Here is a 21,229-nt window from a genome sequence, read left to right on the forward strand (position 1 = left end):
GCATCAGCTGAGATATTTAGAAAAGCACTTAGGCAACATGTTGTAGAGAACAAGTATGACTACTATCTCCATAACGGGAAGAAACTAGTGACTGCTTACTGTAAGGAAAGATGCAAGTGTCCCTAGGACCTTAAGAGATCTAAGAGAAAAGCTTGCACTTGTGGTAAAGTAATCTGCAACTTCAAAGTGTTAGGGAAGAAGAAGAGATTGGAAGAAACTTTTCACATCACTAGAATGAGGATAAAGTACAATTGTAGAACAAATGAAAGGAGCAGGAAGGTGACTGCCCAATACTTGGCTGAGAAATATCTGGAAGACTGGAGATCTGACCCAAATTGGCACCTTACAAAGGGATTTGGTCAGAGGGTGTTAAGGGAAACAGGGGTGTTTTGTAATTATTACAAGTTATGGTATGCAAGGTCAAGAGCCAAGCTCATGTTGTATGGTGATGGCCTAGAGCAATACAAATCTGTTTGGGACTATGTTGCTGCCATCTTGAAATACAATGAGGGAAGTATGGCATTTTGTGCATGTGACAACATAGAAAGACCTCCTCCTATTTTTCAGAGGATGTTCATTTGCTTGAAGCCTGTGTTAGATGGGTTTATGGGAGGGTGCAGGCCATTGATAGGCCTAGATGGTTGCCATTTAACTGGAGCTTATCCAGGAATTTGTCTAGTAGCAGTGGCATCTGATGGGAACAACAACATATATCCCCTTGCTTGGGGTGTTGTTGAGATTGAGAAGACAGATTCTTGGATTTGGTTTATTGACTTGTTGGCTTCTTCTCTTGGAACAGTAGATGGAGCAGGATACACTTTCATGTCAGATAGACAGAAAGTAAGATTTTATAATTTTTTTCCTATATGTGTGAATTTGCTTATTATTATTATAGCTTGTTCATTTTAATGGATTTAAAATGCTTGTTTTTGCATAATGCAGGGTTTGCTTCAAGCTTTTTCATCAGTTGTCCCAAAGGCTGAAGTTAGATTTTGTTGGAGGCACATTTGGGCCAACTTCAAGCTTAAATGGAATGGTCTTGCATATAAAGATTTGTTATGGGATGCTGCTAAGGCTACAACTAAGGTATGTTCCCAATATTTATTTAATTTTAAGTATTTTGTTTAATCACATCATGCTATTATTTGTTTGTGACTCAAACTGAATGTTTATCTAATTTATTTATTACATGGTCAGATGGATTTTGATAAGCACATGTTGACCCTTAAGGGTATGTCTGTGGCTGCACATAAATATATGGATGCTATACCACCTCAATGTTGGAGTAGACATGCATTTTCTACCACTTCTAAGTCTAATATGTTACTTAACAATATGTGTGAGAGCTTTAATAATGTATTAAACCAAGCAAGGGACAAGCCTATCCTAACACACATGGAGTGGATGAGACGGTATGTTATGCAAAGAAACTGTGAAAAGAGGGAAGGAGTACATTCCATAACAGGCAGGTTCATGCCATATGTTAGGAAACAATTTGTTTTGGCTGAGAGGTTAAGGAAGTACAACATTGTCACAAGAAGCACTGAGAAATTGTTTGAAGTAGAGAACAACAGTGATAAGTTTTTGGTTGATCTTGGGGCCCATACTTGTTCTTGTTATAGATGGCAGCTGATTGGAATTCCTTGCCACCATTCTTATGCTTGTATCATGTACATGAGAAGTGATCCAGAAGACTATGTTAATGATTTTTACTCTAAGACTAGATACATGGCTGCATATGATCCAGTTATACCTCCCATGCCTGGTCCAAAGCAATGGGAAAAAACTCCTTACCCAGAACCTCTTCCACCACCATTCAAGAAAATGCCTGGAAGGCCTTCCAAGAACAAGAGAAGAAAGCAAGCTGGAGAAGATGCAGAGAAGGCTGCTGAAGCTGCTCAGGCACAACTTAGGTTAGGTGGGAAGCCTAGGAGATGCTCTAAATGCAAGCAATTTGGCCATAACATCAAGACTTGCAAAAATGAATATGCTGAGCCACCTCCTCCTGAACCAAAGAGCAAGGGTGGCAGGCCATTTTCACAGGATCCATATGTCATTCTAAACAGAGAGAAAAGAGCAAAAGGGAAAGGAAAAGGAAAGGCAAAGGCCAAGAATCATGTAAGCATCTAATTTTTTACATTCCATATTATTTTACAGGCTTTTTTTGCTATACCACCTTAGCGTTCACTTTGTTTTTTATAATTTCTGCAGCAGCAAGAGCAACAACAGACATATCTAGAGCAGTGCACTGATGATCCTATGGTGGAAATCTCATCTCAAGCTTCAACCATCACCTCAGCAACCCTGTCCAAACAACATACCAGCATTGTTTAGCTATAAGAATTTTAGTGAAGTTTGTAATGTAATTTGCAGCAAGAATAGAAAAAACTATTTCAATGTCAATGTTTTTGGGAATGAGTACTTGTTGGCACTGTGATTCAACAATACTGTAACCCTTAACATTGTGATGGGTGCATATGGTTTTATTTTGACTTATTTATGAGAAATGCACATTTGCTGCCATTTTCTGTCTGGTATATGTTCATTGTGCTACTGCCTCATTTCATGCCTTTCTTTCCCATTCAAAACAATAAATGAATAAAACGCAGCATAAATAACACACATAATAAATTTTCTTTGCATTCATTCATTACCAAATTTGTTACACTTGATTCCAGGGGATAATACCTACCATACATTTCATGGCATGCATACTAAACATAACATGACAACAACTAATGACTAAACCATACAACACCAATTACAGCAATAACAAAGCATATGCATAAAACAGCTCCTAAATCTAAACCATTGCTTCTCATCTTCAACATCACATATTGAGTGTTCATCTTCCTTAGATTGTGATTCACATCAGCAATTTGCTTCCTAAGCATCTCATTCTCCAAGCTCACTCTTTTCTTTTCTTCTAGCAACCCCAATATTATGTCTCTTTGCCACATTGTCATTTCTTCATCATACCAAACAAAGTAAGTACACCCCCTTGTATTGTTCTCAGCATCAAAATCTGGACAAGCAATGAACCTTCTTCATGGGTTTTCATTCGTCCATGACTTCATAATTGATGCAGACAACCCACACTTGCATTTCCAACCCCTAATCAAAGCCATAACCCTGTACAAAATTAAAAAATATCAGTATCGATATCAAATACCTTTAACTAATTACATAACAAGCTTACTTACTAATTGAATTGAAGGAAAATTAAGAAAGCCCCTAATTTTTTCATTCAAAAGCAAAATTCCCTAAATAAACCATAATTTTCGAAACCCCTATAATTCGTTACACACAATTAAAGGAATTGAATTTAAAATAAAGATGCTTAACTTACCACGATTGACGTAAACAAGAGCAATGAAATTGATTTATGGAGCATTGCTTACACAACAATGGAGATTGGGAAAAAATCGATTTAAATGGGGGTCTTTGGGTTAACTGGGGTTAGGAGGGGGTAAAAAGAATTTTAATTTTTTTTTTTGGCTGGTTAAAGCCCTTAACCATGGTCAGACATGGGTTAAAGGGATATAATGACGTTATAAATGGGTTTAATGGGGGTTTGGTCGTAATCGCAACATCTTAAAATTATTTGCGGTAGTAATTCACAACTATATTAATTTGCGGTAGTAATTTACAAAGTGGTATTAATTTGCGGTAGTAATTGGCAAATTTTCCTAATAATAATAATAATAATAATAATAATAATAATAATGTTGCATTATGGGCCAGATTATTTAACAATGGCCCGCCCGGTCTGGATCATGTTGAGGTCCAAGACAAATAACACCTCTTTGAAAACAAATTCAAAGCGTAGATTAAAAAATGATCAACGGCCCACAACAACTATAAGGTAGAAACCCTTCTTATGTTCTTATGCGGCTATACCTACTTGTGTTGTTATTCATTGCTCTTCCTTTTTTTTAAAAAAACGAATTCATTGCTCTTCCTTTTTGTGGAACAATTCACAAAAATAATGGCGGCGGATAAACTGGCCAATATATTTCAAAACTTTTATCAAGACTACCCAATTTGTTTTCTCAATTCATCATCCGATCAGTATTTCTCTCCTTTTCATTTTATTATTATTCGTAGGAAATATAATTCTGATTATTGGCAATTAATTTTTTATTTTTTATTTTGGTTTGCAGGCCAATTGGTTTACGGACTCTGCTCACTCTTGGCTACTGTAATCGGATTATTGTTGGCGATCCCGTGCCCAAGTATATTATATGTTGATTTTTCTTTTTATTGTTGATTTTCAGTAAACCATATATATACAATCCTGAGATTCTACGTTTTATACCATACCTTCTGGAAATAGTTTTTAAACCAACCTGTAAATAATATACTTGTACTGATTAATTTAGCATGTGCCACGAGGTTGTGTTGCAAGTAAATAAAAGCAAAAGAAGTAATAGTATATGAAAGGAATTAGTTATATTTATTATTCTGAGAAATCACTCCGATTGTTAATTAAGTATCTGAATTTGTGCATTGACAAACGAAAACGGAATCTAAAAATAAGCATGTACATGTTTGTCAGGTATGAAATATTTCCACTTGAGTTGAAGTATAGTCCTGAACGAGATTGTCACTCATTGATAACTGAGGAAGGACATTTGCGTCTAGATCGAATTCTGCCAATACTTGCTGAAAGACGAGCATCTTCCCATTACTTTATACATTGTGTGAAATTCGCTCTTTGGGGGCTAGAATTTTATAATGAACAGAATGGTAGTATTATTAGTCCAGAATATGAGGTTGTAGCAGCATTGCCATTTAGTTATGCCTATGGAATGGTAGATGGTGAAAGGCATTCAATTTACCATGTTAACTTCTTAGCTAGGAGGGTTAAAAATCAGACCACTCCTTATCCAGAGATACAACTCTTCTTTGTTGAGCTCTGGGGTGACAAGATAATCAATGCTGATGATCGCGGGGATGCTGTTCGTTGCTGCCACATACTAAAACCTTGTTTATTGAATACCAGTATAGGTAATCTAATCAACTCAATTTCCTTCTCTCATAAAATATTCAGTTCAACGGGCCCTCACTCTTGTTTTCATCTTGTTTAATGAACATTGCTATTGAACTATATTTCTAATTTTTATTTTATTTTTCTTTGCTCAAGGTGGTGTTACAACATATGCTAAGGGGGGAATTTTCCATCCTCTGGAAGTACCTTGTTCTATATGCCATCCTAAAATGTATCCCTGGATGGAATTTTCTGCTGGTAGTCCTATTTATAAGTTGCACCATTAGCCTAATATATCCTATCTTTTACTTTCTCTTTTGTAAGTATGTCTTAGCAAACTGTCTCTAGCTGCTTATTTGAACCTCTTTTTCCTATTGAATTCATATTAGTATGTCAATTATGCTTTTGTTTATACTTTAATTTTATCTTACTCTCACTCACTTTAGCATAAATAGGTTAAGATAAACCTTCGCTAATTATGGCATTAGTCTTAATAAGGGTAATCTAGTCAAATCTGTCTTTCCCTCATCTCTATGTACTTATCTAATTAACAAGGATCAAGCACTCATTTTTAGAGAGTAACTACTCAAGTTTTCTAGCCTAGTAGAGTACAGATTATTAATTTCTTATGATATTTACCTGCTGATAAAACCAGAAAACTACTCCGTACTAAGTAAAGAGCTTGTGATATTCATTTTTGTTTTTTCTTTATACGGTTTGTCTAACGTTTGTCCATGGACATACCACATGTTAAGTTATCACTCTTATGATGAAATTGTCTAAAATCTTTTCATGATCTAGTACTCACATGCAAAGTGGACCGACCATGACTTAATCTATTTCATGTGATTTAAGCTAGCCAATTTGTAATACGATTAGTTTCACTCAAGTGACAATATGTATGATGTCGACGGACGTTGAAGCTTTTCCCTATCCATGATGTATCGCAAGCCGGTGTGAAGAAATTGAATACGCACACAACACACCTAGATAAACATATGCACCTTTAGGTTCACAATCTTAATATTAATGACAAATTAAAGAACGATTGCTATTAGTGGGCTGGTCCATCACGGCCCACAATTACTTTCTGGCGTTGCCCCAACTGTAACAATCTCCTCTTCATTTAAGCCCATAGACCCATATATTTCTACAAAAGGAAGTAGTGCACATTAAAAAAATAAAAACAAATGTATCCTAATTCATATCGAATTTCATGCTTTATCAACTTGCAATCGAGTATACTTTGTATATAGTTATGAATTATCAATTGTAATAAGTAGTTAGTATAAATTAGGTTAATAGTTTTGATTTTTTGCAACGGCGGAGCCACATATTTTTCATCATCAAATCGTGATAATTAAGTTATTTTTGAAATATACGAAGTAGTTAGATTAATATTTTATACGAAGTAATAAAATATTGAAATTTTGGTAAGCTAATGCATTTACTCGAACTCAGAACCTTGCACAACATAAAGACTTACGAGTATAATTTTTTAATAGTTTTACCAATTACTCCAAATTCGATAAATTATTCTCTTTTATAAAAAGAGGTGACATACAGAGGAAAAATTCGGAATTTATTTTTACGAGACTATGACCTAATTATGATTTCTTAGGTTGATGGTTATACAATACGAGTAATGTTTTTCAATTTAACTAGTTATCGAGCTCCCGCGCGCGCGATGCGCGCGCTTCGTATGGTAAATCAGAAAAGTTTAGATGTGTGTTTAACGTTATTGTGTAATTAATTTGTTGTATTTTGACATATTATTTGTTGCATTATATAAATATTTAATGTTATTATTATATATAGGTTAATAAAGTTCTGGTTGTTTATGTACCTATAATTTATAACATGTAGTATAATTACTGTGTATTCATGTCAATTTATAATGTAGCAATAATCTATAATGTGTATGTTAATTATGTAAATAGTGATATAGTAATTGTATCAAATTAAGGAAACTCAGTCTTGCTTTATTTTAAATATAAATATGTTGATGTATTGCTTGCTGCTTCTAAAATTAAATGAAAATTTAAGCTAGTAGTTTTAAAAAATTGGGTGATCCTTAATTGGACCTATTTTATGAAAATGTAGTTAAGAAGGCCCAAGCGTTAGTCTTGTTTTTTTGGGCTACGTTGTAAGAGTTGTAAATTAGTTCCTAGAGGATTAGGCCCTACTTTAGTTCCTATGTTTTTGGAGTAAAATATTCATATGTAATCCTTATATGTAACAAAAACTACATAATTAGATTTTCCAAAATGAAGTATGTCTTCGTACAACGTGTGTTATGTAAAATTGTGCATCTTTTCTTGTTCTGCAATTATGACAGAAATTCGAAAAGACATGAAAGGGAAAACTGACGACTTAATTTTGATTAAAAAGCCAGGAGTTGAAGGTTATTACACATCTCCCCATAAGTATTCTGTATTTCTTTGGAAAATTGGAAGAGCTTTTTGTTTTAACTGTTTTTTCAGTCGTTCAAACTTCAAAATTCAAAGATAACTATGGCCGGAGCTGATGAAAATACTCCCTTTACAGCCTGATATTGGAATTTCTTAGTAAGGAGAAAGGATAACTTACGGGCACTAGTAGAAAAAATCAAAAAGGCACCCCCTAATTGCCACCGGTTCACTCCAAACCGGTGGCAAAAATGGCCTTAAAAATTGGTGGGAAGTTGAACCAGGGATATATGGCACTGGTTCACTTCAAACCGGTGGCAAAAACATAAAGCCCACCGGTTTGAAGTGAATCGGTGCCATCAAATATTTTTTTTTTAAAAAAACCGGCCCATTAAACCCCCCCAACCCTAACATACTCTCTCTATTTCTCCTCTCTCAGCCGTTTCTCTCTCCTCCTCCCTCTCTCAGCCGTTTCTCTCTCCTCCTCTATCTCCTCTCCTCCTCTTTCTCGATCTCCTTCTCCTCCTTCTATTTCTCTTTCTTATTTCTCCCTCATCTCGTTCTCCCTGGTGTCCTCCTCCCTTCTATCATTCGAAGACCACCAACATGCAACACCGTCCTCCTTTCTTTCATTCAATTTCTAGGTATTTTTTTTTCGATTTCAATTTTTTTTTTTTTTTTTGCGATTTCTTGGTTTTTTTTTTTCGATTTCAACTTTGATTGATTTTTTTTTTTATTTTGATTATTTTCTTTCGATTTCTGGTTTTTTTTATTCGATTTTAATAGATTTTTTTTTTCGATTTTGATTTATTTTTCTTCGATTTCTAGGCATTTTTTTTCGATTTCAATTTTGAGTTTTCTAGGCTTTATGTTAATTGATTTTTCTGGGTTTTATGTTAGTTGATTTTTCTGGGTTTCTTCGAATTTTTTTTGGTTTAATCCACCAAGAACACATGCATGAGCAAGATAGGGTTTAATCGATTTTTGTTTTTATTTTAATTGATTTTTTTTTATTTTAAGCGATTTTTTTTTTATTTTAATCGATTTTAATTCGGTTTTTTTTTTCTGGGTTTTTAACTGATTTTCGATTTTCTGGTTTGTTTTAATCGATGTTTTAACTTATTTCAATTCGATTTTTTTTTTATTTTGTGGGATTTTAAACTTATTTTAATCGTTTTTTTTTAATTTTCGATTTTGTTTTTATTTTAATCGATTTTTTTTCTTTTAATCGATTTTAATTCCATTTTTTTTTAATTTTGTGGGTTTTTTTTTATTTTTTTCGCAGCTAATTCATTTTAATCGATTTTTTTTGGATGTTTTAATTGGCGCAGGTATACTATTGCTTTGCAAGCCCAAAATAGTGCACATAATCGAAGAATCAAGAATCAAGAATATTGATTTAGATGTTGTTTGGGGTTTTTTTGATTGTGATGTTGTATATTTTTTTTATTTATATTGTAGTTTTTCTTTTTCTTTTTTATTTATAAGTTGTAATTGATTAATTTTATTGATCTATATTGTAATTTTTTTTTTATTATATACTATAAATTTTCAATTATATTCAATGATATTCGATTTATATTTTGTTGTTCTTATTTATTTTAGTCAATTTAATTTTTAAGTGAAAAAAGACACAAAAAAAAATTGATATTTTGGGCTTTTTTGGCACCGGTTTACCGGTGCCAAAAACTTTGAACTAATTTTTTGTAGGCTTTTATGGCACCGGTTAACCGGTGCCAATTTCGACTTTTGCCACCGGTTCAAACCGGTGGTTTTTTTATCCTCTAATTGGCACCCCCCACATTGGCACCGGTTCAAACCGGTGGTATTGAGGGGTTTTGAACCGGTGCCAATTTTGTTTTTTCACCTAGTGGGGGTCAGTTTTTGGCAGGCTCTGAAGTCCGTTCAAATGCGACAAAGAAGCTTGAAGCATTGATGAAGGACATGGAAGATATAGATAGACAAATAGCAAAGTGTGATGAGGTTGCGAAGAACAGGAGTAAGGCCAAGGAGCTTAAAATCGGCAGCACTTTTGATTTTCCAATTCCAATTGACAGTGATACCGACGAAAAACCTGTTAGAATGAGGAGAATTGTTGGCTTTAAAGGCGAGTCTTCCAAAAGCAAGGGTCAGTGTAGTCATGGAAAGGATGCTGAAGGCGTTAGCGCTGAAGGTGGGGAGGCTGATATGGAAATCAGCGATGAAGACGATGCAGTGAAAGGGGTCATTGAGGCAACGCTTGTTCGTCATCTGAGCACGTGCAGCAGCAGCCTGCAGCTGCTGAAGAGAATGTTGTGTTGGTGCAGTAGAGCCAACAGTAGCCTCAGCTGAATCAAGACAGAGACTTAGAGGAGGAGGAAGAAAATGAAGAGGGAGAAGATCAGGAGTACGATTCATGGTATGAGCAGTCTGAAGAGTATTATGGGTATGATTCTAATTAGGCGATCAATTAAGCTTTTAAGTATATAAGTAGTATAGCAATTTAGGGGCTTTTAGTTGTTTGAATTATTAGTAGTTATTGAAATTAGGTTGGATTTTAGCTGAAGTATGGAAGTTTATGATGTTTTGTAAGTAAGGAACTGAAAATGTAATATGTTAGAAGTTTCGATGTGTTTTGGAATTATCTTGGAATTATCTCTCTCTCTATATATATATATATATTGTTATGAATTTTTTGATGTTGCAGGTTGTATAAAAGTTTTGATTTAAATTGTCTTTGAACAATGAATATAATATAGCTTTTACTGAGTAAGAGTGTTGATGGATTCTTAGATTTGTGAATGTAATGGCTATCTTTTGCAAGACTATTAGATAATTGAGCTGTTGGATTTTTGATGAAGTTTGGAAGTTTAAGATGTTTTTGTAACTAAGGAAATGAATTTTATGATGTAATGTTTTATGATGTAATGAACGTTGAAGTGTTTTGTGTGTTAAAGTAAAGTTGTTTATTAAAATGCCATATTGAGAAAGATTCTTTACAAGGTCATTATCTAATATGGTATTCATTGTTGAGTAATAGTAATTAAAGTTTGCATAGCCCTTATCTCTCTCTGTTTTTTTTAGCAAGATAGTATACCTTTTAGAGAACAAAGTTTAAAGTAAGGCAATTGAGTGATAAGCAGTAGATGAGTGAAAAGTGTGCTCGGATTTGGAGCTACAAATAAATCGTATGTTTTAGAACATGGAAATAATGTCGGCAGCCGCCCACAAGCAGAAAATTACAGCCGCTGAACCAAGTATAACCCTAAGCAAAAATAAGGCTAAAAGTTTGTTTAGTGAGGCAAGCTGAAGCAAAAAAAAACATCTAAAGAGCCAAAACGTTGAAGTGAGATTGCGACAAGTCTAAAGTTAAGTGCATGTTGATCCGCAAGATTCTGAGGACGGCTGCCTGAGTTCCTATGCTTTAGGAAGATCTGGTTGTGCTGAGCTGGAACCAATGGGGTCCCCTGTGCCAACTGAGGATGAGGCAGCATGAGCTGGAGCTTTCTCAGCCTCTTTCTTTTTCTAGGCCTCAGCTTCTTTCTCCTTCTCAGCAGCTTCAGCCTTCATTTTGGCCAACTTTGCATCCCAGCGAACCAGGAATTCGCTCTCAGCTAGATGGGCAGTCCTTATATAATAATCATCTTCGGCCATGGCCCATTCCTCAGCTTGGTCCCAATTTATCTCAGGGTTGACATGAATAGCAAGGCGCCAAGCCACTTCGTAGCCAATGTTATAGGCCTGGTTGTACTCCTCCTGAGTATAAATGCTGAATTTAGCTTTTGCTGAGCATCAGCAAGCTGCTTTTTTGCTTCATCGAGCTGGGGCTGAATCTTAGCGGCCTCGTCCCTTAGATTCTTCAATTGATGTTGGACAAAGCCTACTGCAGTCGCAGCTTGAGACAGGTCTGTCTCTTTCTCCTTCAGCTTATTTTCCATTTCTTGCAGCCTCTTGTCCCTGGCATCAGCAGCGAGCTGAGCAATTGAAAGTTGATCATCTCTATCAGCAACAGCTTGGTCTAGATGCGCTACATCTGTCTCCAAACTTTTAATTTTCTGCTCAAGTTTTTTTTCTCGGTCAGCCATCCGAGTGACCACCTCAGCCTCAATCTTTCGCTCAATTCGAGCCCGGAAAGTTGGAATGTCCACTGCTCCGTACTTATTGAGTAGTGTTTCTCTTCATTAGAGGCTGGCTGGACATCCTTCTCTATCTCTTTACAAAAAATATCAAAGGCCTCATTCATCCTCTTTTCTCTACCTTCTGCTTCCGCTTTCATTTTATTAGCTGCTTCCAGCTTAGCCTCCAGCTCATCACGCATGGCAGTGGCTACTAAATGGTTTTGTGATAGCTGCGAAAAAGCAAGGAAAGTGAAAAAAATGTAATGAAAATGATGAAAGCAAGTCTAAAAATGAAAAGCCAAAAGAGTTACCTGCATCAGAAGCTTTTGGCTATCAAGGAAAGGGTCAGACACCCTATCTGAAACTTCAGGAGCCCCAGCAGCAACTCTGTTGCAGGGCTATTGGCTATGGTTTTCTTCCTTTCTCCTTTTCTTTGTTAGGGGAATTAGAGAAGGATGTTATTGCGTTGCTGAAGCGAGTTCAGGCGTTCGCTAAGACTCAGGATATTGGTGCTCGTGCAACTGCTCACATCTTTAGTAGGATCGGTTTCGCTATAGCTAGAAGGGTGGGGCCTAGATTGTATCTCGGCTTCCCACCAATTTCTTGTAAATTGATTGAATTTGTAGAGTTTTTTTTTTATAATAATAATAATAATAATGTTGAATAATGGGCCAGATTATTTAACCATGGCCCGGTCTGGATCATGTTGAGATCCAGACAAATGACACCTCTTTGAAAACAAATCGGCGTAGATTAAAAAATGATCAACGGCCCACAACAACTATAAGGTAGAAACCCTTCTTATGTTCTTATGCGGCTATACCTACTTGTGTTGTTATTCATTGCTCTTCCTTTTTTTTAAAAAAACGAATTCATTGCTCTTCCTTTTTGTGGAACAATTCACAAAAATAATGGCGGCGGATAAACTGGCCAATATATTTCAAAACTTTTATCAAGACTACCCAATTTGTTTTCTCAATTCATCATCCGATCAGTATTTCTCTCCTTTTCATTTTATTATTATTCGTAGGAAATATAATTCTGATTATTGGCAATTAATTTTTTATTTTTTATTTTGGTTTGCAGGCCAATTGGTTTACGGACTCTGCTCACTCTTGGCTACTGTAATCGGATTATTGTTGGCGATCCCGTGCCCAAGTATATTATATGTTGATTTTTCTTTTTATTGTTGATTTTCAGTAAACCATATATATACAATCCTGAGATTCTACGTTTTATACCATACCTTCTGGAAATAGTTTTTAAACCAACCTGTAAATAATATACTTGTACTGATTAATTTAGCATGTGCCACGAGGTTGTGTTGCAAGTAAATAAAAGCAAAAGAAGTAATAGTATATGAAAGGAATTAGTTATATTTATTATTCTGAGAAATCACTCCGATTGTTAATTAAGTATCTGAATTTGTGCATTGACAAACGAAAACGGAATCTAAAAATAAGCATGTACATGTTTGTCAGGTATGAAATATTTCCACTTGAGTTGAAGTATAGTCCTGAACGAGATTGTCACTCATTGATAACTGAGGAAGGACATTTGCGTCTAGATCGAATTCTGCCAATACTTGCTGAAAGACGAGCATCTTCCCATTACTTTATACATTGTGTGAAATTCGCTCTTTGGGGGCTAGAATTTTATAATGAACAGAATGGTAGTATTATTAGTCCAGAATATGAGGTTGTAGCAGCATTGCCATTTAGTTATGCCTATGGAATGGTAGATGGTGAAAGGCATTCAATTTACCATGTTAACTTCTTAGCTAGGAGGGTTAAAAATCAGACCACTCCTTATCCAGAGATACAACTCTTCTTTGTTGAGCTCTGGGGTGACAAGATAATCAATGCTGATGATCGCGGGGATGCTGTTCGTTGCTGCCACATACTAAAACCTTGTTTATTGAATACCAGTATAGGTAATCTAATCAACTCAATTTCCTTCTCTCATAAAATATTCAGTTCAACGGGCCCTCACTCTTGTTTTCATCTTGTTTAATGAACATTGCTATTGAACTATATTTCTAATTTTTATTTTATTTTTCTTTGCTCAAGGTGGTGTTACAACATATGCTAAGGGGGGAATTTTCCATCCTCTGGAAGTACCTTGTTCTATATGCCATCCTAAAATGTATCCCTGGATGGAATTTTCTGCTGGTAGTCCTATTTATAAGTTGCACCATTAGCCTAATATATCCTATCTTTTACTTTCTCTTTTGTAAGTATGTCTTAGCAAACTGTCTCTAGCTGCTTATTTGAACCTCTTTTTCCTATTGAATTCATATTAGTATGTCAATTATGCTTTTGTTTATACTTTAATTTTATCTTACTCTCACTCACTTTAGCATAAATAGGTTAAGATAAACCTTCGCTAATTATGGCATTAGTCTTAATAAGGGTAATCTAGTCAAATCTGTCTTTCCCTCATCTCTATGTACTTATCTAATTAACAAGGATCAAGCACTCATTTTTAGAGAGTAACTACTCAAGTTTTCTAGCCTAGTAGAGTACAGATTATTAATTTCTTATGATATTTACCTGCTGATAAAACCAGAAAACTACTCCGTACTAAGTAAAGAGCTTGTGATATTCATTTTTGTTTTTTCTTTATACGGTTTGTCTAACGTTTGTCCATGGACATACCACATGTTAAGTTATCACTCTTATGATGAAATTGTCTAAAATCTTTTCATGATCTAGTACTCACATGCAAAGTGGACCGACCATGACTTAATCTATTTCATGTGATTTAAGCTAGCCAATTTGTAATACGATTAGTTTCACTCAAGTGACAATATGTATGATGTCGACGGACGTTGAAGCTTTTCCCTATCCATGATGTATCGCAAGCCGGTGTGAAGAAATTGAATACGCACACAACACACCTAGATAAACATATGCACCTTTAGGTTCACAATCTTAATATTAATGACAAATTAAAGAACGATTGCTATTAGTGGGCTGGTCCATCACGGCCCACAATTACTTTCTGGCGTTGCCCCAACTGTAACAATCTCCTCTTCATTTAAGCCCATAGACCCATATATTTCTACAAAAGGAAGTAGTGCACATTAAAAAAATAAAAACAAATGTATCCTAATTCATATCGAATTTCATGCTTTATCAACTTGCAATCGAGTATACTTTGTATATAGTTATGAATTATCAATTGTAATAAGTAGTTAGTATAAATTAGGTTAATAGTTTTGATTTTTTCAAGCAACGGCGGAGCCACATATTTTTCGTCATGAAATCGTGATAATTAAGTTATTTTTGAAATATACGAAGTAGTTAGATTAATATTTTATACGAAGTAATAAAATATTGAAATTTTGGTAAGCTAATGCATTTACTCGAACTCAGAACCTTGCACAACATAAAGACTTACGAGTATAATTTTTTAATAGTTTTACCAATTACTCCAAACTCGATAAATTATTCTCTTTTATAAAAAGAGGTGACATACAGAGGAAAAATTTGGAATTTATTTTTACGAGACTATGACCTAATTATGATTTCTTAGGTTGATGGTTATACAATACGAGTAATGTTTTTCAATTTAATTTTTTTTTGGAAGTCTTTGCTATAGGTTAGATTTCAACAAGCAGGAAAGCAAACTTGTAAGACTATAGACTTCCAAGTCTTGTTAAGGTCATTAGTCAACGAACAACTGATTTTATTATACAAGTTCGTTACGTAGAATAACACTAAATAAAAGTAGTTAGCAACTACTCCAATAAGTGATACTCTGTATTTTATTTTATCAAATTCTTTACATAGATTATAACTAGAGGTGTCAAAATCACATCCGACTCGATTCGATTTGAAATCGACTCGAAAATTATCCGATTCATATTTAGACTTGCGTGGATTTAATAATTTAGCATGACTCAACTTTTAAAATTTATCCGGCCAGATCCGATCATCCGAATTGACACCTCTAATTATAACTAACAAATATATTAGCTTTATAAATTATACTCATACGGTAACTATCTATAACTAAATTATGCTAAACAGAGTTCCTCCTCTCATAGACTTGCGTCGGTCGTTATCATTGTGAGTATGGCGGATGTTTTTTTTTTTGAGGAACGAGTATGGCGGATGTTTCCTTGCAATTGTTGGTCTCTTTTCACACTTTCTTTTTTCAAAAAAAAAATTCAAAAAAAAAAAACATTCATACTTTTTTTTTTTTTATCAATTCTGACCATTTTTTTTTTCGCTTAATGTATATTATCGGAATATCAAGTTTTTAATAAAAAATTTATTTTATATAATAGAAATAAAAAGTGGTCAAAGTTGATTTTTTTTTTAAAAAAAAACCAAATACCCTGATTTTTTTGAGACGGATGGAGTAGTTTTATAAAACCCTAATCTCCTCATAATTAACCTTGTAAAAAAGCAGTCACAAAGTCTAATCACTTAGCAATAGAAACCATGACATCTTTTTTCAACTCTTTTTCAAGAAAAAAGACATGTATTAAGGGTCTGTTCTCATTAACTGAACTTAACTGAACTGAACTTATTAGAGTTGAACTGAACTGAACTGAAATGAAATGAATATTTTATAAGAGAAGGAAATTAGGAGCTGAACTGAACTGAACTAAACTTATTAGAGTTGAACTGAACTGAACTAAATATAATCGTATGAAAACAGGCCAAGTATTAACTAATACTGGTTTTCCTTTAAATTTTTAAGCAAAAAAAATTGGAGAAAGAGACACTTCTAGCTACTAGCTTGTGGGGAAGGACCGAATAGAAGAAAATTCTACTCGTTTTTCCTTCTTCATTATGTTTTGATTAGATACTCTATTTTCCTACCAAAAGGGAAATAAAATTCATTATTTGAAAAATCTTTGCCTCTTGAATACTTTGTATTACACTATTACATGTTGACGATGTTGTACTTAAATCACAAGTCAGTCCGTCATACCAATGTTTCCTACAAAATATATTTACCTTATTTCCTTTTATTAATTGACATATTTCTTTATCACATTTTTATCTCTATCTATAATAGAAAATAAAGGACGGAAAAACCTATAAATACTACAATTTCCAACTTACGGAATTGACCACATATGAGAAGAATCTAATTGAGGTTTCTTACAATTTCAAAAAAAATATATTTTTTGCATCATTATATTACAATTTCACAGTAATTTCTTCCTCTTTATTGCCTTTGTCCTTATCACTTAGCTTTCTTTTGCATCATTATTATTTGTCAGTGGTTCCTATTTGGCTATTTGCAACATAATTACATAAGGATTAAGGGCTCGTTTGGTTGCCATAGGAATTAAATTCCTTTGGAAACTTACAATTCATGGAAATTTACTTTCCTTGTAAAATTCCTAAGAATTGAGTTTGTGATGTTTGGTTAACACTAAGGAACTTGCACTTCCCATGAAATAATATCTTGTGCTTTATTTCATTAAATTGATCTTAACTTGTAATTTAATTATGTCAATTACCCTTTTTTTTTTTTTATCTAAATCAATCAAAAGATATAAATATTTTTTTTTTTAAAAAAAAGAAGCAGAGTTCTGTTCTCTTATTGTACCTCAAAACCTTAATTCATCAATAATAATTTAGAATGAGTTATTTTTTTCTCATTTTCAAACCTTACAGAAATTTTTGTTTCACATATCAAACAATTACTTATCATGTCGATCATGACATAAAAATTTCCTTACTTGACAAAAAATAAAGAAAAATAATAATATTGTCTCAAGCATTCATTCACTAGGATACATATTAAGATTATTTATTACTTATTAGGACTAATTAAGTAGACTACGTCCTTTTCAAACTATAGTACGTACTACTTTAATTCCAAGTCTTCGATCAAATTATTAATTAAAGTAAAAAACAGAAGTAGGGTTGGTATGTACTTGTATGTAACTATGTTACTTATTCGGATCATGCTCCTATTTTAATTGATTGTACAAACCCTAGGGTTAGTGGGCCTTTTCCGTTAAGGTGCAAGGAAGTTTGGTTAAATCATCCTGATTTTCCAAATTTTTTTATTAATCAATGGGAAAAACCGAATGATAATTATTTAGTTGGTTTAAATAAATTCCATGAAAATATAAAAACTTGGAATCATAATATTTTTGGAAATCTAAAATATAAAAAGGATAGATTGTTGGCTAGGATAGGAGGAATTCAGAAATATTTAGCTAACAAACATTCGGATTACCTTATTAATTTAGAAAAAGATTTATTATTGGAATTAAAAGTTATATATAAAAAAGAGAGGATAATATGGGCACAAAAAGCGGGTTTGAATTGGAGGAAATATGGGGATATGAATACAAAATATTTCCATACAATTGCAAAGATAAAAATGAGTAGAGGAAAAATAATTTGTTTGCAAGATTCTGAGCTTAATTGGATAAGTGATGATATAATTTTGAAGAGGATGGCTATGGAATTTTATAAGGATATCTTTCAATCAAAATTAGTCAATAGAGGTGGATCAGGATCTTTTTTTCCCAATAATAAACTAACTGATGATCAATACTCTATTTTGGCACGTTACAGACCAAGTATAGAAGAGGTTAGAGTCAGTTTATTTAGTATGGAACCCTTAAAATGTCCAGGCCCCGATGGAATACAACCTAGATTTTTTCAAGCTTTTTGGGACTCTATGGGAACTATCTTGCACAAATTCTGTGAGGATAGTTTTGTTAATTGTGCTTTTAATCCGGAAATTAATAGGTCTTATATTTCTTTGATTCCAAAATTTGATAATCCTGTAAATCTTTCTCAATTTAGGCCTATAGGGTTACGTAATACTATGTACAAATTAATTACACAGTTGATTTCATCAAAGCTGTTTCGGATGAAAACAATGGGTCCTTGCCGAAGGTCCAAAGACGTGGTGAAGACTGGGCTCGGTCCAAATGACGTTGGGCCGAGGGTTTCCTGCACAGCAAACACACGTAAACTAGCCTCGGGGGTTGTGCCGAGGAAGGCCCCTCCGATGCTAAAGTCAGTACAATGTGTAGAGAGGAAAGCTATGCAAGAGAATTAATTGCTTGAGGCTATATGTGAATTGAATTTAAAGTGGTACAATTGATGGCTTTTATACCCTAGCATAATTGGAAGAAGTGGGCCGGAGCCAAATGGGCTAGCCATGTTGACTGACCTTGACTTAGCATGGGCTGGAGAGTTGAACCTTTGATCTTGGGCTTTGAATTGAATCATTTATGGACCAGGCCCAATTGGACTAAATTGGACCCAAACGAAAGCTAAAATCCTTTTTGAATCTCTTAATAAGCCCTTTACAATCTAGTTTTATACAGGGGAGAGGGGTAGAAGACAATGTTATTATTGTTAAAGAGATGGCTCATATTTTTAATAAGGCAAAAAAAGGAAAAAATATAATGGCATTGAAATTGGATTTAACAAAGGCTTATGATAGCTTAGAATGGAATTTTATAGAGGAAACACTTATTGGTTTTCACTTCCCCCCTAATTTTGTCAAGCTCATCATGTATTGTATTACTACTCCACAAATTTCAGTCTTGTGGAATGGGGAAATAACTACAGAATTTAGGCCTTCAAGAGGCATAAGACAAGGTGACCCGATGTCATCTTACATTTTTGTTCTTTGTCTTGAGCGATTATCTTTAATGATTGAAAAAAAGGTGAATCAAGGGTTATGGAAACCTATTAAGGTAACAAATTCTATTCATCTCTCCCATATTTTCTATGCAGATGATGTGTTTATGTTTGGGCATGCTTCTAAGTTCAATATAAAAATCATCATGGATGTTTTAAATGATTTTGGGAATGTTTCAGGGCTAAGAGTCAACCAAAACAAGTCTTCATTGATTTTTCCAAAGAAGATGTGTTATAATATCCGAAAGGATTTAACGCAAGAATTTAATTTTTCTGTTTCAACTTCTTTTAGAAAATACCTTGGTGTGGAAATTAATCCTAACAAGGTTAAAAAAAAGTGATTATTTTGGCCTTCTTGATAAAACTTTTGACAGAATAAAAGGATGGCAATCTAAGTTACTTTATTTAGCTGGAAGATGCACTCTTGTTAAATCTGTTTTATCTTCCTTTCCAGAGTATTTGATGCAGACTAGTATGTTACCTCTTTCAATCTGTGAGGATATAGAAAGGTATTGTAGAAAGTTCCTATGGAATAAAGTTGATAGAACTAAATATACCACAAGGCTAGGATGGAATCATGTTACTAAACCAATGGAGATAGGAGGGCTTGGGATTAGAAGACTAAAATTGTGGAATATTTCTTTTATGGCTAAGTTAGGGTGGACTATGTTAACTAATCCATCTAAACTTTGGGTTAAAATTTTAAATGAAAAATATTTAAAACATAGTGCCCTATTTGATTGTAATGAAAATACTTCTCAATCATAAATGTGGAAAGATATTTTGAAAGGAAGAGAGTTATTGGCCTCGGGTTTAAGGGTAGGTATTGGAAATGGGAAAACAACTTCACTTTGGTTTCATCATTGGGTGGGTAAAGCTCCCTTGTATACTATTATGAATGTTGAAGTTCCTAATTCAAAAGGACATTGGAGTGTGGCTCATATAATTAGAAATGGGAGTTGGTATTTGGGAGATATTCAACATCTTTTACCCTCTTATATTGTTCCTTTGATTAAAGCTCCTCCTTTCTCTAAAATTCATGACTTGGAAGATTTTATTACTAGGGATCTTAGCACTACTGGAATTTTCACCATAAAATCAGCCTATCATTTTTTATTAAAGGGTTCTTGTACTTCATCAAAAAATTTGGATTCTTGGAAGTCATTGTGGAAAATACAAGCTCCTTTTAAATATAAAATGTTAGCTTGGAATTGTGCACACTCTATTTTACCTGTGGCTGAAACAATATCATCTTACATGCCTCTTATCTCTCCAATTTACTCACGGTGTAATTTGTATAATGAGACGCATATTCATCTTTTTCGAGATTGTTTTACATCTTCAATTTTATGGAATGACATTTTTGCCAAAGTGTACCAACTAACAAATTTTAATTTTCATCTTTTCAAGAATGAAGATTGGAAAGTTTGGTTGAATTATAATTTGGGGTTAGATAAAAAATGGAAACTAATATTTGTCACAACTCTTTGGCATTTTTGGTTGCAAAGAAATAATATGGTTTTTGAGAATAAGCCTGTTAATTCTTTCTCTTTGTTCACAAAATTTCTCTTGGATTATCAGTTCACACTTATATTATCTCGCAGGTTGAGGATAAGAAAAATAAGGGGAAGGCTAAGGTTGGAAGCTCATCAAGCCTTAAATGGGAAGCTCCAAAGGAAGGTTACATAAAAATCAACATTGATGGAGCATGGATGAATTCTGCAACCTCTTCAGGTGGGGGTGTTCTGAAGCGTGCTGATGGGACTTGGTATGTGGGATTTTCGTGTAAGTATTCAGCAATCTCTCCTCTTGCAGCAGAATTGTATGCTTTGAATGATGGGCTGTCAATTGCGGATAATCTAAGGATTAAGAAGGTTGTAGTTGAAACTGATGCTGAGTCCTTGAGAGCCATGTTGCTTACTACGGGTCCAAATCTACATCATGAACTGGCAGCTGTTGTATGTGATGTTGCTGCAGTCCTAAGCCGTTTTGAGGTTGCCATTATTTCACATGTTCCAAGAGAGAAGAACATTCTGGCTCACAAGCTCACTGCTTTTGGCAAAGAAATGGCAGTGGGATACAAAACTCATTACC

General features: G+C 34.1%; 3 protein-coding genes across 3 annotated transcripts; all 3 read left to right on the top strand.

Moving 5' to 3' along the window:
* Positions 1-234: 234 nt before the first annotated feature.
* LOC145589128 (uncharacterized) lies at positions 235-2,334 on the top strand. Its single transcript, XM_081645688.1, has 4 exons — positions 235-840; positions 943-1,086; positions 1,198-2,118; positions 2,212-2,334. Exons 1-4 carry the CDS (start codon positions 235-237, stop codon positions 2,332-2,334), a joined length of 1,794 nt encoding a protein of 597 aa, XP_081501814.1.
* A 1,571-nt stretch (positions 2,335-3,905) lies between these two features.
* On the top strand, positions 3,906-5,387 carry LOC145588191 (uncharacterized). The gene is made up of 4 exons (XM_081644838.1): positions 3,906-4,071; positions 4,164-4,235; positions 4,559-5,010; positions 5,147-5,387. The coding sequence occupies exons 1-4, from the start codon at positions 3,989-3,991 to the stop codon at positions 5,275-5,277; spliced, it is 738 nt and encodes a 245-aa protein (XP_081500964.1). The 5' UTR covers positions 3,906-3,988; the 3' UTR covers positions 5,278-5,387.
* A 6,936-nt stretch (positions 5,388-12,323) lies between these two features.
* LOC145588192 (uncharacterized) lies at positions 12,324-13,805 on the top strand. The gene is made up of 4 exons (XM_081644839.1): positions 12,324-12,489; positions 12,582-12,653; positions 12,977-13,428; positions 13,565-13,805. The coding sequence occupies exons 1-4, from the start codon at positions 12,407-12,409 to the stop codon at positions 13,693-13,695; spliced, it is 738 nt and encodes a 245-aa protein (XP_081500965.1). The 5' UTR covers positions 12,324-12,406; the 3' UTR covers positions 13,696-13,805.
* Positions 13,806-21,229: the final 7,424 nt, after the last annotated feature.

This window comes from Chenopodium album, chromosome 17, assembly GCF_948465745.1.
Source record: "Chenopodium album chromosome 17, dcCheAlbu1.1, whole genome shotgun sequence".
Taxonomy (NCBI): Eukaryota; Viridiplantae; Streptophyta; class Magnoliopsida; order Caryophyllales; family Amaranthaceae; genus Chenopodium; species Chenopodium album.

Excerpts from the sequence above, each read along its gene's own strand:
- LOC145589128 (XM_081645688.1), top strand. The coding sequence starts at position 235 with ATGAGGATAAAGTACAATTGTAGAACAAATGAAAGGAGCAGGAAGGTG. Across the intron at positions 841-942 it reads TCATGTCAGATAGACAGAAA|GGTTTGCTTCAAGCTTTTTC; the intron begins GTAAGATTTTAT and ends TGCATAATGCAG. Across the intron at positions 2,119-2,211 it reads AGGCAAAGGCCAAGAATCAT|CAGCAAGAGCAACAACAGAC; the intron begins GTAAGCATCTAA and ends TAATTTCTGCAG.
- LOC145588191 (XM_081644838.1), top strand. The coding sequence starts at position 3,989 with ATGGCGGCGGATAAACTGGCCAATATATTTCAAAACTTTTATCAAGAC. Across the intron at positions 4,236-4,558 it reads GTTGGCGATCCCGTGCCCAA|GTATGAAATATTTCCACTTG; the intron begins GTATATTATATG and ends CATGTTTGTCAG. Across the intron at positions 5,011-5,146 it reads TTTATTGAATACCAGTATAG|GTGGTGTTACAACATATGCT; the intron begins GTAATCTAATCA and ends TCTTTGCTCAAG.
- LOC145588192 (XM_081644839.1), top strand. The coding sequence starts at position 12,407 with ATGGCGGCGGATAAACTGGCCAATATATTTCAAAACTTTTATCAAGAC. Across the intron at positions 12,654-12,976 it reads GTTGGCGATCCCGTGCCCAA|GTATGAAATATTTCCACTTG; the intron begins GTATATTATATG and ends CATGTTTGTCAG. Across the intron at positions 13,429-13,564 it reads TTTATTGAATACCAGTATAG|GTGGTGTTACAACATATGCT; the intron begins GTAATCTAATCA and ends TCTTTGCTCAAG.